Here is a 16,722-nt window from a genome sequence, read left to right on the forward strand (position 1 = left end):
ATATTTCTTTGGTTGATTTTCCTGCAACTTTTTGTTTGATTTATTTTTATTTTTTCACCTGTTTTTCACAGAGGAAAGCTCTCAAAGACCAAGTTTGGGTGAGTGGAAGGAAATCCATCTTCTCATGTATGTTGTCTTCTTCTGCTCTCTGGCATTCACCACCACCAACTTCTCTCCCTCCTTTTCTGCTTAGCCGCCGTGTTCGGCGCATCAACCGCCTCTTTAGGAAGAAATGTCGCCTGGCCGTCAAATCTGTCTCTTTCTACTGGATGGTTCTACTCCTTGTCTTTCTCAACACCCTGACCATTGCCTCAGAACATTACAACCAGCCTGACTGGCTCACACAGATCCAAGGTAGGTCTACAAGAGACAAGAAATATAGACAAGCCTCAGTGAGGGAATGTCAAGGCAGTCTCTTTGAAGAGCACCAAAGACAGGTAGCTTAAGCATTTATGGTTAGGGCACGGCTCCGTGCTATGCAATTCTGGGAATTGTAGTTTTGTGAGACATTTAGCCTTCTCTGTCAGAGAGCAACAAACTACAATTCTCAGAATTCCATAGCATTGAGCCATGGCAGTTAAAGTGGTGTCAAACTGGATTATTTCCACATGTAGATACAACCAATAAATCTTTGGGGCTGAGGTATATGGGGGCTGCTAACAGTAGGGACATAAATTCTCAGTTATTTCTTTTTTTACATGCAGGAACAAATAATTATGGTAATTTTCTCTCTGCTGATGGCAAAACAAATATTCTATCACATTATTCTTCCCATATTCAAATGTGCCAAAAATTTAATTTCACTTACAAAGACATTTTTAAAAAAATGTAAACTCTTATTTTCTGCCCAAATGTGCTGGTTTATGACAATAATAAAGATGTACCTGTGAAGAAATAATAATGAATAGTCATTCCATCCCTAGCCTACAGTTTCATTCTTAACTATGGATTTATTGTTAGGGATGATGGGAGTTGCAGCTCTTCTCCTGGCTTTCACTCTCACCCCCTGGTTAGCGGAAGAACAATCAGCTTGACCAGTAGCTCTGAGAATTGGCTGAAGATGTCTTCTAATCTTCTCTGGAATCTGCTGGTTCTTGTTCTGCTCTCAAGACACCAGTCAACACAGTAGTCTTCTTTTAAAGATCTACTTTTATTCTAATATATACACTATGCGCAAAACAATTCACTACTCACAAAACCCACACTACTATACTCTTCAATACCCACAAAAAAGTATTGCCATACATTGTTGCTTATATAGACATTTGTCTCTCTATTCATTATACAGTTGCCACCTCCTGGGCGTGTACATACATTATGATTGACATACAATACTTGGCTCAATCTTTACCTCACATTGCATCATACATTACTGTCCACTCAATGACTTTCAGGTGATATCAATTTGCACCTTTTCACTTTGTCCTTGCCACATATGTCCTTGGCTTTTAGGACCTTCTAATTACATTATATGCAACACCTATGTGACATTTCAATTGCTTTTGCTGTGTCATGTTACTTTCAAATACATCTATATACATATTATATTTCTTGTGACTATATATCCCATGTGGCTTTTCCCTGACATTTATTTATATATTTATTTAGATCTTGAAAGTAGAAGCCCTGCTCCTCTTTCCCTTTGAAGGTTGCCAGATGCTATGACATGTCACAGTTCAAACTTCTTCCTTTCTCTGCCCTACCTTTCTCTACTCCACCCTAGTCATTTTGAATTACTGGGCTCTTATTCCTGTTTTATTGGTGTGGAATATGGGGGGCAGAGAATGGAGAAAATATTCCTGATGGTTGCTCTATCTGTTACTATAGTCCTTGGTTTTTGTTTTGAAATCTCCAACAACAACCTGATGACTTTGCTTTTTTCGCAAAACATATTGAAACAATTCCCAGCCCAACAAGTATTGTATTCCTATCTAGAGTCTGGGTTTTGTTAACATTTTCAGGTTTTTGGAAGATTGTACCTTTAAAAAAGAAGGCATGCTCCATCCAGGTTGGTCTCCAGAGACAATAACAAGGAAATGCAGAGACGAGATCTATGATTAGCCAAATGTCTATTATGATATTGGAGTGTTTATTGGACAAATTGCTTACCCAGCTTCTTTCACCCTCCTTCGTCTCCTTGCCAGCTAGTGAGGTCCATGTGGATTGAAAATGCTTTTGTAGAAAGTCCTGACGAGTAATACTGTAAATGAAGGTTTTTTTTGTGAGATATCTCTCTCTCTCTGGACTTTATCACACGGGAAAAACTGGGGGTTTAAACGGACATTATCCTGTGAAAATTGCACCACTGCATCACGACTAAAGAGGCCTTATCCCGGCAACAACCAGGTAATAACCAGCAACAAATCATTCACGGTGAAATCCCATGAATGATTTGTTTCTAGTTATTACCTGGTTATTGCCGGGATAAGTCCTCTTTAATCGCAGTGCATGTGAAAATCTTCACTGCGATTGCGTGATTTTCTTGGGATAATGTTAGTTTAAACCCCCGATTTCCCCTCATGTGATAAAGTCCCCTCTCTCTGTTGCAATAGTCTGGATGGGCCCAGTCTTACTCTTATGGTCTGTACAGAGTATTATTGTGTGGCACTTTTAAATACATATATTTATATTTATTAGTTTCACATGAAATATTACAAACTAACATGTAACAGTTAAGGTAACAAGAAATGTGCCAGCAATAACTGAACATAATGAAGTAGAAAATAAAAAGAAAGGAGTAAAAAAGAATGCTAAGAGAGAGGACTATAGGTCTACAGCAAAGGACTGTATTGATACTTCAAGCTGCATTAAGGCTTCTTAACATTTTTTCAAAGCCCTAAATGATGGAACGGTGGGTTGACAATATGAGAATTAATATTAATGTAATCTAAGAATGGAAATAAGTTCTCTGTGAATGACTCATGCACCAACGAATTCTTCAGTTTATTCATCCTGCTTAATAGTTTTACCATGTGGCACTTCTTTAATGTTAGGTTGCAGGAACCATATCTTGTCCAAATTCCACCCACTCACCCACCAACCCCCAGGATTCACTTTTTCCTCCCAGCACAGTTGTAGTCAAACATCTTTTGTGGGCACCACTTGAAAATTGCTAAGGGAGTCTCTGATAGCATAGTAGATTTGTTTTCGTGCTAGAAGTAAAAGAACGCACATAGCTCTTATCTTAATAGTTTTTTCTCCTTAAGTGCCAACATCAGTGTTAGCGCTGAGAGTTCTGAGCTCTATGCTTGACCCCTGAAAAAGATTCCATTAACTGATAAAATGAGTTACACCCCTAGTACCATTTTATGAAAATCCTAGGTCCTAGACTGTAGAATGTTCCAGACAAAGCTTTGTGCAGCTCATGGGTAGGCAATAATGAAGCCCTCCAGATCTTTTAGGACTACAGCAGCCCTAACCACCATAGCCATTGTGGGTCTGCAACTCCAAGAGTAAAACTAGGAGTTGATGTCCTACAATACTTGGTGGTCTACATCCTACCTATCTATGCCCTTGGCCATATCCTTGTTAGCCTGTTTTAATGATCTAGCCCTGATCACATCAGACTTGATCTTAATTGTCATAAGAAATAAAACAAATCTAGGGCAACATAAGGATGTTCATGACTGGTCTGCAATTGCGTAAGTGGAGTTCTCAAACCCCATCAATGATCTTTTGAACCACAGTGTGAAAGCCTATACTTTTTATCCTCTCAGCTTATGCCAACAAAGTACTGCTGTCGCTGTTTACCATGGAGATGCTGCTGAAAATGTATAGCCTGGGCCTGCAGGCCTATTTTGTGAGCTTCTTCAACCGCTTTGACTGTTTTGTTGTCTGTGGTGGGATCCTGGAAACCGTCTTGGTAGAGTTTGAGATCATGCAGCCTCTTGGAATCTCTGTGCTCCGCTGTGTCCGCCTCCTGCGAATCTTCAAAGTTACCAGGTCAGTGGATGGCTCAGAGAAAGGGACAGATTTTGCTGGGGTTAACTTGTGTAAATGTTTTTGTTGCCTTTAACAAGTTTAATATCAGCTCAGTTATTGCTAGAGGATATTACACAGAAGTAACTTGAGGAGGTAATTCAAGTTAATACTTATTTGTTAGACTTATACCTGCTTTCTTCCAAGAGCATAGAACATCTTTCATCTGGCTTCCTGCACAGTAATTGTTTTATTATTGCTAGAGAATGTTACATTGAAATAGCTTGAGGAAGTAACACTAGTTTACTTAACACTAGATGATGTTACACTGAAGACATAATTGGAATTAGTACTTACTTATTTGCTATACTTATACCCTGCTTTCTTCTAAGAGCTCAGAGTAGCTTACATCTGGCTTCCTGTGTAGTAATGGTTTCGTTATAGCTAGAGGATGTCACACTGATGTAGCTTGAGAAAGTAATTGTTTAGTTAACACTAGAAGATATTACACTGAGGTCATAATTGGAATTAGTACTTACTTATTTGCTATACTTATACCCTGCTTTCCCCAAGAGTTCAGGGCGGCTTACATCTGGCTTCCCCTGTAGTAATGCTTTTTATTATTTATTGCTAGAGGATGTTACAGTGAAGCAGGTTGAGAAAGTAATTCTTTAGTTAACACAATGTTATTCTGAGGACATAATTGGAATTAGTACTTACTTATTTGCTATAATTATACCCTGCTTTCTCCCAAGAGCTCAGAGCAGCTTACATCTGGCTTTCTATATAGTAATGATGGGCACCTGTGAGTTTTTTTTAGGATTGCAGTGACCTCCTTGAGGATCTTGGAAGGCCGTACTCCTTTCCATTCTCTGCACTGGTGGATTTTTAAAATTATTACTCTTTTTAAAAAAATCATCCCTATGTCTCCTAGAAGATGGATTACAATTTCACCAGATATTTTGGCCCACCCATGTCTAGGCCTAAAACAACCTAGGCAGGGATGTAAATTGTCACAGAAAATGTGGTCCTAGCTGTTCTAAAGAGGTGTGGAGGTCCATTTTGGAAGTAAAAATTTAAAACTGGGTGACAGAGGGTGTTTAAAAAATGCCCTGGTGCGGCAGAACATAACCATTGGGCTGCACTTTTCCACCTTTCCTGTACAGTGTTACCTCATTTTCTAAGGCTATGTGCATCATTGAGAGGGAGAGACAGAAACTGGCAGAGCAGGAGGTCATAGAATTTGTAGACACTTGATGTTAAACAAACAGGATCTCAAGACTCTCTTTCTAACTGACCATCCATGTGGTGCTATCATCCTCTTTCCCATGTGTTTTTTAAACTGATTACTTATGCTTGTCTCAGTGCAATCTAGACATGTCCATTTAGGCTGAAGTCTCATTGAGTTCACTGAAACTTCCTTTCCAGTACAGGCTAAAAAACATGAGAAAACAAAGTGGAAACAGTGCCAAAGAGTAGCGGCTTTCTCCATGCCTTACTGCATGATGTCATAGCGCTTCAGTTCTCTTCCTGTGGGAGATGGTCATGTCTTTTGTTGAACTGAGTTTTCCAGCTAGACAAAAGAAGTGCCCATGGAAAGAGAATGGAAGTGCTATGCTATCATCCAGTAAGGCATGGAGAAAGGTGCTATTATCTGGCTCTGTTTCCACTTTCTTTTCTCATGTGATAAGGCTCTCAACAAAGATGTAGTTATGAGGGAGGGTGGAAAGAGGGCATTGCCTCCCAAATAAGAATTCTGTCCCCTCAAATGAATTTTGCCTGCAGTCTCCAAATGTATAGAATCATAGAATCTTAGAACCATAGAACCATAGAGTTGGAAGAGACCGCAAGGGCCATCCAATCCAACCCTTGCCATGCAGGAAATATAAATCAAAGTATCTCCATTGACAGATGGCCATCCAGCCTCTGTTTAAAGACCTCTAAGGAAGGAGACTCTATTACACTCCGAGGGAGCAGTGTGTTCCACTGTTGAACAGCCCTTACTGTCAGGAAGTTCCTCCTAATGTTGAGGTGGAATCTCTTTTCCTGTAACTTGCATCCATTGCTCTGGGTCCTATTCTCTGGAGCAGCAGAAAACATGTTAGCTCCCTCCTCAATATGACATCTCTTCAAGTATTTAAACAGGGCTATCATATCACCTCTTAACTTTCTTTTCTCCAAGCTAAACATCCCCAGCTCATTATGTCGTTCCTCATAGGGCATGGTTTTCAGACCCTTCACCATTTTAGTCGCCCTCCTTTGGACACGCTCCAGTTTCTCCACATCCTTTCAAAATTGTGGTACCCAGAACTATTTAACATTACAGTATCTTAAAACTTTGATTGAATATTTAGAAATACACCTTAGACATCCAAAGAAAGGAGGCAAGAAAAGTTACCAAAGGAATTCAAACACAACAAATAGAGACGTTCTAGATGTGAACAATACTCAGTGTCTCCCACTCTGCAATGCTGTTCCCTCACTGTGAATTCTGGAGATGACTTGAGCTTCCCTGTTACCTCTTCTGCAGTAGATATGTGTCCCTAGTCTATTTGGCAGTCACCTGCTGCATGACAGTGGCTTCACCTGCTTTCAAACCATTCTCTAAATATAGGCTGGACAAAATGTGTTCCTCCAGATAGAAATTCTCAGCATTCTTCACTGTTAGCTATGCTCTCTATACCTGATAGGAGCTGCAATTCAACAACATCCGATGGGCCACAGTGTACTGTTTAGAAAGCTAGATCCCATCCGAGTTCAACTTCCGAGTTCAAGACGGATTGGATAGACAGGATGGAACATTTAAGATCAATTTGGGGCCATGTAGTAACTCAAGTGACAGACTAAAGCTAATTAGCAAAACATTTGAGAATGAATGGGAGATGAGTGATCAAAATAAGATAGAAATATTTATGGTGATATCATAAATCTACAGGCTTGGTTCTTATATACAATCGTATTGTATTTTATTTTTCTATAAAATCCAATAGTGTAACATAATGAAATATACATTTTTTAAATACTACCCTAGATGATAAATCTGAAGATTAGAGAATAGGAAGTCAGTATTTGTTGTTATTGTATGAAATTATTTGTTTGTATTCTTTGTTATATTATGGTTGTTTGAATGCCCTTTAAATAAATATTGAATAAAAGGAAAAAAAGAAAGAAAGAAATTCAGATCTAACTTGTGAGCCAAGCTGCCCCAAGTCACTTGACTCAAGTGTTCACACATGCTTTATCTTCCAGGCACTGGGCCTCACTGAGCAATCTTGTGGCTTCCTTGCTGAACTCCATGAAATCCATTGCTTCCCTGCTTCTCCTACTGTTCCTCTTCATCATCATCTTTTCCTTGCTGGGCATGCAGCTCTTTGGGGGCAAATTCAACTTTGACGAGACCCAGACCAAACGCAGCACTTTTGACACTTTCCCCCAGGCTTTACTCACCGTCTTCCAGGTAAACAGATGCATGTAGTGCAAACAGGATTTGCAGCCCATGGTTTATGGAGCTGTGGTGCTTGCCTGCCTAGGTATCAGTGTTACCAGCTTTGCATACACCCTTTGATCTTGTTGGTTGCCATGGCAAGCAAGAGTGCAGCCTAAGTCTGTCGGGTCTGTTGATGCTGAGACTATAAGTTTTGGGTTGAACTTGGGAGTGGCACAGGTCAGGATGAAGGAATTGGTGAGGCAGCAGCAGAATCTGGAATCCTTCCATACTACAAAATTACATTGCTTTGCTTCCACTTCACTGTCATGGTTCCATCTGGTGGAATCTTGGGATTTGCAGTTTAGGAACGGAAATGTACAATCCTCAACCAGAGAATTTTCCTTTGGTGCCTCTGACCAAACTACAAGTCCCAGCATTCCATAGGATGCAGCCATGGCAGTTGGAGTAGAATCACAGTACTGTTCATTGTTCAGTTTGCTGAGGTGCATGGTTTTAAATCATCTTAAAACAGTTCTGTTTGGTTTTGATATGCCAAATTGTTGAATATGCTTTTCATCTATTTGAATTTTTCTTGCTGTTTCAAACTGGTGTTATGGTACACTGCCCTGGTGGAAGGAAGGAAGGAAGGAAGGAAGGAAGGAAGGAAGGAAGGAAGGAGGGAAGGAGGTATGGCCGGAGAGGGGTGGAGAATGGCTGCCCGGGCAGATTCGAATCCGCCCTGGGTTCCCACTGGCTGAATCGATTTATTGTCAAATAAATCGATTCAGCCCAAAAAGGAATGGGAAAACCCAGCTCCTTTTTGGCGCGGATTAACTGGGGGGGAAAGCATGCCCCCCCCCCGGAATCGATTCAAAATCGATTCCCATGTGGGAACCATAGTGGCTTAAACTGGATCGTGATTCAACACGATCCCATAGTGGGAATGGGCCCAGGGACACTCTAGGGGGAAAAACCTTTAAGGGGCTGCTGGAAAATATATGGTTTTCTAAACATCTTGTACATCACTTCCCACAATATAGCATTGCCAGGTTTTGAATACTGGGTTGAGTTCTTGTGGCTTTGATTGTTAAGAGATTCTGGCTAGGAACTGGTGCTGTAAAGTTCCATCAGGCAGAACTATAGCAGGTCTCTTCTTAAATCCCTAAATCCACTTTTTAGCTTCTGCTGCCTCCTCAACACAGATATTTACTGACTAGTGAAGAGTAGGTGAGGGCACAGAGAAGTGTCCAATTCTATTCTTGTTCCCGCATACTCAGCAATAGCATCATGGAACTTTATGGTAGCTTTTCCTCATCCAGGATCCTTAAACAATTAAAGCTACAAAAGTGTCTCCCTTAATTCAACTTGGCATCCCTACTAAGGATCCATCCTTTTCTGAATACTTTTTTTGAGAGTGTGCTTTTTGGAAATGGCACCTGTTGTCATGGCAGGTTTTTTTAGACTGGTGATGAATCCTAGGAGCTGCTCTGAGGTTCCTTAGGTATGTCCGTGAAACAATCCTACGGAATAAGGAAGCAATACAGTCATATGAATAATAGAAAAGTTGTTGTTAACTCCTGAACATCAAAGTAAGAAGAACTCAAAGCTCCATAGAACTGCATCTTGCAGTTTTAATTGGTGTATGTTACAGCCTGAGAAGTGTACTTGCTACAAGCCACACTTTTCTGTTCAGATACTCTCCTTTGCCAAATCCATGTGTTTTTCCCTTAGAGAACTGCTTCAACCCAGCACCATTATCCCCCCAAACTAGAAGTAACCCCCAATAGGATTAAAACAATAGGGACAGGTTGTTTTAATGGCTGAAAGGGGTGGCATTCCCCTGCTCCATTTAAATTACAATTTTTGTCCATTCTCACTACCGCCTCTCCTGATTTGGATTTGCCATTATTGCTTTTGGTTAGATCCTGCAGTTATAACATCAGAAAGAAATAGATATTATTCCTTCCCCACATCTCTTTCTTAACAACAACAACACTGTGGGGAGAAGTTTCAGGAAGATGTGATGAGTTCTGACTGCCTAGTACAGGAGTGACCATTCTTCAATGTTTGGGAACCATTTTCTGTTCCTCTCACCACTTAGGGAGGGATTTTTAAAATTATTTTTATTTTTATTTTTTGCTGTTAACAAAACAGTGGAGGGAGACCAAAACAGTGTTAACAAGCAAAAATCACAGATCCTGGAGCCCTTTGTGACAAAAATGTCCCTTTCAGCCATTTTTTGGAAAAGAACAAAAGTTTGAGGCAGGGAGGTAAGAGGTCTCAAGAACCACACAGCCCCCCAAGGGCCACATGGGCAGCATCTGCATTGCATAAATAATGCAGTTCAACATCACTTTAACTACCCTGGCTCAGTGCTATAGAATTTTGGGTTTTGTAGTTTGGTAAGATATTTAGCCTTCTCTGTCAGAGAGCTCTGGTGCCACAACAAGCTACAAATCCTAGCATTCCATAGGATAGAGCTGTGGCAGTTCAAGTGGTGTCAAATTGCATTAATTCTGCAGTGCAGATGCAGCCATGGTGGTCCATGAGCCAGGCAATTCCCCTTTCTCTCCTATTTAGGTAATGGTGGTGAAAAAAAGAAATAGCAGTATGTGCATCAGATGGGTTTCAGTGGGCACACAATGCATATCTGTAATGTGTTCCCACAACCCATTGTACTCATAATCTGTCAAGAGGCAAGTAGCTTTAAATCTTGATAGTATATAAAAAAAACTTGTCATGACCAGAATTCCACAACCCATACTCGCCCACATAAGCCGTGATTTTGCTCCTGCTCCAATTAAATTACATTTTCTGTCCACTGTCAGTACCACTTCTTGGAGTATGACAAGAATATTTCTTGCTCAAGATGTGCTTCCAGCACAATCTCAGTCATGTTTGCTGTTTTCCCTTTCCCGTGCCACAGATCCTGACTGGGGAGGACTGGAACGCAGTGATGTATGATGGGATCATGGCCTACGGAGGCCCCTATTTCCCAGGCATGCTGGTCTGTGTCTATTTCATCATCCTTTTTATTTGTGGCAACTGTATCCTTTGACTCTTGGGATGGCTGTGAAGATTAACAGATCTTAAAGCCAGAAGGATTATGCTAGGCTGTTCGAGTGCTAATTAGTACAGAAATGTGCTGTTGTCTCTGCCCCCCTCCTATTAGCGGAAACAGATAGAAGATGTTGGTCAGAGACTTTACCATTCGTCAGACCACTTTGTATTCCACTAAAAGGGGTCACTTTACATGTATTTGGGGAACCTTTACAAGTAAGATGAACAGACCGGTTTTCTTGGGTTTGACTGCAGGAACATCAGTGTTTGGGCCAATTGCTCATTGGATGAATCACAGTGCACAGCCATCTCTCTCTGTTCATGTTGTTTCATGCACTCACCCTGCGCAACAGAGGGCTATCATTATTAACTGTATTTCTGTTCCATGTGTGGAGTTGCCCACTCTTTTCTTATGATGAATAGTTTTTGTGATCTGTTCCTTACACATAAATTTGAGCCCATTAGTTGGAGCCATGCAAACGTGTACTTGGAAGAGCAGTTAACCATGCTGTATTTCAGCTTCTTGCTTGTTTTAAGCCCTGTTTTGTTTGCCTTCTTTTTTTTAACTGCTTCCCACAGCAGCAGCCTATGGGTCCTATGGACAGAAGAAATCCTAATTTGTCGCGGCAATGAGACGCAGAGACAGGAATGGGGGTGCAAAACTTAGCTGGCCAGGTCTTGGCCAGCCCTTTTATTGACATCAGGGTTGTATCAGGCTTACATTATCCCATTGTTCATCAGAAGGCAATTTGCGAAATCAGTGACCAATGTGTATTTAGGAAAATTCCAATTAGCAAAGGAAACAGGATATGTAAACTGGCTCAGCTGAATCAACATGGGTTTATCTAATATGGATAAAGCATTGTCACCCTGAAGGAGGGTCACAATCCTGTGGTCTGCCAGCAGGATTATCACATCTCAATCTTGGTAAACATTGCTATCCTGGGAGGGGTCACATCCCCAGGGCTTGCCAGGGAATGCTACACTAATTCAGCTTTTCTCTTTCCTAGTCCCAATCAAGTTGATCTTCTTGGCTTTGCCACTTCAACATTTGTGTATGTCTCAAAGCAGGGAAGCGAGAATAATGTCATTTACATGTGAGATTGTTAACATACTTGGTTCTGAAATGTGGCTGCAATGATTCCTTTATTTTAAAACATTTTGTTGACTGAAAAAGTACCCTGATTGATCAGGCAGGAAATCATTGCTTTAAAAACTGAGATTGGCAAACATTACCTTAGAAAAGACATCCTCCCTGCTCTCTCAGGAATACCTCTTTTAAGATGGTTCCTGCTATGGCGCATTTGTGCATCTTCTAAGTACAAGGAAATTAAGCATCTTGCTTCAAGAACATTGTGTTTACCTTATGAAAATGTGATTGATGGAGTCATTAAATGCCTCAAACTGCTATAATCCATCCATTAAAATGTCTTTAATTAGGTTGAAACCTTGTTCTAGGAATATATCAGTTCAGACCAGTTTCCCTTTGCAACAAGCTATTTTTTCCTGAACTTCCAACTCCAGATATCCTGCTCAATGTCTTCTTGGCCATTGCTGTGGACAATCTTGCAGATGGGGACAATATCAATACGTCCAAAGAGGAGGAGCACAAAGACAAGTGAGAATTGACACTAATCAGGACGGGTGCGAGGGGAATGAATCACTGTTGTTAACCTAAGTAATGTGGATGATGGAGATTAAAAAAAAATAAATGAATTTTGAAAACTATTTTGTAAGCTTTTTCAAAAATATTTTTAAAAAGGAAGAAAAAGCTCCATTTATTCCAATGGAGATGAGGGGGTTAGTAAGGGACTGTACATAGGCAGGATGAAGAAGCAGAGCCAGTGAAAAACTGCTGTTCATTTGTAACTTTATACACTTTTGTATGTTATTTTACTGCTTTGAAATTGCTGGTTGGAAGCCACTTTGGAGACACTTTTGTCCTTAAAGGAAGGGTTCATCCACATGAACAAAATACCAAAGAAGAGTTTGGGGTTATCATCATGCTATATAATTTGGGAAGGTGCTAGAATCTTGTAGAAGGTGGGAACTGGGATATCTAAGTTATCTCTGCAGCTCTTGAAAAGGAAGAGAGTGTAAAGTCATGGAGGGGTTGTTTATCAACAACTGTTAGCTGTCAGGAACTTCCACATTCACACTGAATACTAGATGCTAGGGATAAGTAAGAAAGGAAGTCAACTAGTTTGGACTGTCAGGGATAATCCTATTTGTATTTTGCAATGGCAAAGTCACAGCTGTGTAGAGCTAGAAATGAATCCTCCATCTGAAAATGCCCCTTTTTGCTCTGTTTGTGACTAATCTGTCTGCTGTCAGACTAAAGAATCCCCCTGTGATTCAGTGGCTGTATTGAGCATAGTACAGTAGAACTTAAATCCTACCTGATCTCTGAATTTGTGTGTGTGTGTGTGTGTGTGTGTGTGAGATGTATTTATGACCTTATATATTTAGTATGTATACATTGATGCATACATTTCTTACTACAGCTGGAGGGCCTAAAGATAGTCGTGCACAAATTGGTAACCTCAAAGCTAGATTTTTGCAAAGTGCTGTTCACTGGATTACCTCTGTACCAAATTCAGAAACTTCAATTAGTGCACAACTAATTGTTTTTGACATTTCACCAGCATCTATAGCTGGCATCTTCAGAGAATGCCAGCATAGAAGTGGGTTGGGTATATATATACTGTATGATACACACACACACACACACACACACACACACACACACACACACACACTGTGTGAAGAGTGATTTCCATGTTAATCTGTGTATTGTTCTGTTGTTGAATGGCAAGGCCTCAGGGTGGGAGGATATGCAAAGAGAATTTGTGTCTGGTAGCCAAACTCTGCTAAAGAAGAAACCCTTAAAGGTAGCAAAGTTTGGCTACCAGTCCTGAAAAACACTAAAATCAAGACCCGGCAAATGCAAATGAAAACTACTCAGGAGCAGGGGTTTTCCCAGCAAACAATGGATCTCTAATTAAACAGACACAAATCCTCTTTGCTTATCCTCCCACCCTGAGGCCTTGCCATTCAACAACAGAACAATACACAGTTTAATATGGAAATCACTCCTCCCAAGACAGTATATCTAATATACACCCAACTTACTTCCATGCCAGCATTCTCTGAAGATGCCAGCCACAGATGCTGGCAAAACATCAGAAACAAACTCTTCTAGAACATGGCCACATAGCCTGAAAAGCCCACAAAAACCTGTCTGTACACTTTCTGTGCCAGGCTGGTGTGAGAATGTATAAGGTAATAGATAATAATATATTTAGTATATAAAAAGGGGTATGCTCAGTATCTGTGAAATAATGGTTCTGGGATTGTGAGAGGTTGTATGGAGAAGACCTTCATCATTTCCAGACTGCAGAGTCTAAGGCAGCATACAGTGTTTTACTTTTTTCTTTTCTAACACAATCCCTATTCCTCTTACAATACAGAGAGGCGCCAGCAGAGGGGGAGCAGAGCACCGAAAATGAAGAGAAAGAAGTCAAGGTGAGAATGGAAATCTTGACCTTCAGTTTTGACTGTGTGGCTTTGGGAGATGTAACTGAGCTCCTCCAGGCTCTGAGAGTAGTGATTCCACACACAAAAAATCTATATATCACAGGCTAGTGTATTGAATGAAAAACCACAGCACTGCAAACTGGCATGAAATATCTTTGGGGGGAAATCCAATTAGTGATATAAAAAGTCTAAATCCCAAACCTGGATGTATCATGGGCTGCAAAACATAGTGGATTTTGATTAATTATAAGTATAGAGTATTCTGTGCTTATGGCGCAGCCATTCAGAATGTATCTGTGCAAACAGTTCTTCAGTTTGGTATCAAACGATGCTAGGAATGGAGCTATAACCAGAAAATCAGAAGAAGATTAAGTATGGGGGTGGAGGGACAGCTATGAAAGAACTAGAAAGGATCCTAAAATGCAAAGATATACAACTCAGCACAAAAGTTAGAATTATACAAGCTACTGTATTCCCTATTACCATGTATGGATGTGAGAACTGGACAGTAAAAAAAAAAAGATAGGAAGAAAATACATTCGAGTTGTGGGGCTGGAGAAGAGTGCTGGGATTCCAAGGGCAGCCAATAAGACAAACAAATGGGTCCTAGAGCAGATTAAGGCAGACATCCCCCTAGAAGCCCAAGGTGACAAAACTTAGGGTGGCAACCTTTGAACACTTCATACGAAGGCATGAATAGTTGGGAAAAAACTATAATGCTAAGAAAGGTGGAGGGAAGTAGGGAGAGAGGAGGGCTGCATGCCAGATGGATGGACTCTATTATAAAGAGATCATGAGTATGGGTTTGCAGGAGTTGGGCAGAGCAGTGGAGGACAGGGGGTCTTAGGGATGTCTCATCAGCAGGGTTGCCATGGGTCGAGAACGACGCAAAGGCAGTTAACAGTAACAAAATTTTGCCTAATAAATATGGTAAAAATGCAGACTTGAGCATGAGATGCACTAGACTGGAATGCCATTGGTTAACCTCAACTAGAGTAGATCCATTAAATCAACTGTTGAATAGTGTGCCTACATCTAGGTAAATCCAACAGATTTAGTGGATCTATTCCAGTCACTTCTAACAAAAGGATTTAGGGCGAAATGGACTGCAAAAATAATCCAGTTTGAAACCACTTTAACTGTCCTGGCTCAGTGCTAGGGATTATTGGGAACTGTAGTTTATTGTGGCACCAGAGTTCTCTGATAGAGAAGGCTAAATATCTCAAAAAAGTACAGTTTCCAGGATTTCTTAGCACTGAGCCAGGACAGTTAAAGCAGTCTCATAAATTTAGAATTGTCCAAGTCATTGTATTCTCCACTGCTTTGTACGGGTGTGAGAGTTGAACAATGAAGGAAGTGGATAGGAAGAAAATCAACTCATTTGAGATGTGGTGCTGGAGAAGAGTGCTCATGAAACTGTGGATGGCCAAAAAGACAAACAAATGGATCCTTCAACAGAGCCAAGAGGGCGAAACTGATGCTTGTTGTATTTTGGTCACAGCATGAGAAGGCATGATTCAATGATTCACTGGAAAAGGCAGTAATGCTAGGGAAGGTAGAAGGTTGTAGAAAGAGAGGAAGACTGCCATGCTAGATGGATTGGTTCAATCAGGGAGGTCACGGGCCTGAATCTACAAAACCTAAGCAGCGCAGTGGAGGATAGGGATGCTTGGAGATGTCTCATCTACAGGGTCACCATGTGTCGACTCAAAGACAGTTAACAAAAACAACAAAAGCGAACCTATCATGGGGTCTTCTTGTCTAGATTTGTTCAGAGGGGGTTTGCCTTAGCCTTCCTCTGAGGCTGAGAGAGTGTTACTAGCCCAAGGTCGCCTAGTGGGTTTCTGTGTCTGAGCAGAGATTGAACTCTGGTTTTCAGAGTTATACTCCAGCAATGAAACCACTGTACCACATTGACCCTAAAGATATTATTGCTGTTAATAATATTATTATTGTTATTTAATTCATTTGTATCTCATTCCCCCAGCAACGTTTATTTATATGCTACCTTTTAAAGCATACAGATGTTAAAACAAACACTGTTAAAACCCTTGTTGTTGTTGTTGTTGTTGTTGTTGTTTTGTGCCTTCAATTCATTTCCAACCCTTACATAGTCGTATACAAAAACATACAGAAAGTAATTATTAAAATGCAATTAAATTACCCACAAAATTAAACCAATTAAAACAAATCCATTGAAAACATTGAGATCCATTTGGATCGGCAAAACAGCACATTATTAAATGCCCCCGCAGTCAATTTTTAAAAGCCTATTGGAACAGATTTTTGTTGTTGCTGCTTGCCAAAGAAAGGACAGCGAGGAGAAGGACACAGCCACCAGGTTTCCTCCTGCTGGAAACAACTGGGGCCACTCTGTGGCATATAATAATCTCAGGTACAATATGAGATTAAAAATATGGGGCCTCTGGCTCTAGGAAATCTCATGAGGTTATATTAATACAAGGAAATTTAAATTTTAAAGTAAATAAGGCCCACAGGGACCCTAGAGGGTATTCAGTTCAGTTCATCTTTATTACAGGCATAGACCAGCACAACCCTAGAGGCTGTTTTCTATTTATAGAAGGATTCTTAATTCACATCAATCTTTGTCACAGTCTAGGCACAAAATGTGGACCAAATGGGATTTTTCCCAATAAAGTTTTAAAATTTAAAGAACTTTCCCTCTGGGAATCTAAATTCTGTGGGGTTGGGGATCTCAAATGGAACCTCCAAAGCAATGGACCTGGGGGCTTTAAGCAGTGCTGAATTATTGAAATGGA

General features: G+C 40.5%; 1 protein-coding gene across 7 annotated transcripts in view; it reads left to right on the forward strand.

The window, feature by feature from the left end:
• The window catches only part of LOC149322955 (voltage-dependent L-type calcium channel subunit alpha-1D-like), an 87,637-nt gene that overhangs the window by 23,078 nt on the left and 47,837 nt on the right, over nt 1-16,722 (forward strand). For all 7 annotated transcript variants that reach the window (XM_089485334.1, XM_089485338.1, XM_089485326.1 and 4 more), the window contains 7 exons: nt 72-98; nt 194-354; nt 3,717-3,942; nt 7,168-7,375; nt 10,272-10,392; nt 11,930-12,023; nt 13,876-13,930. In XM_089485334.1, the coding sequence (XP_089341460.1) occupies nt 72-98; nt 194-354; nt 3,717-3,942; nt 7,168-7,375; nt 10,272-10,392; nt 11,930-12,023; nt 13,876-13,930 (892 nt within the window). The remainder of the gene's footprint in view (nt 1-71; nt 99-193; nt 355-3,716; nt 3,943-7,167; nt 7,376-10,271; nt 10,393-11,929; nt 12,024-13,875; nt 13,931-16,722) is intronic.

This window comes from Sceloporus occidentalis, unplaced genomic scaffold (assembly GCF_023333645.1).
Source record: "Sceloporus occidentalis isolate IW3139 unplaced genomic scaffold, rSceOcc1.0.p SCAF_1, whole genome shotgun sequence".
In the NCBI taxonomy this organism is placed as follows: domain Eukaryota; kingdom Metazoa; phylum Chordata; class Lepidosauria; order Squamata; family Phrynosomatidae; genus Sceloporus; species Sceloporus occidentalis.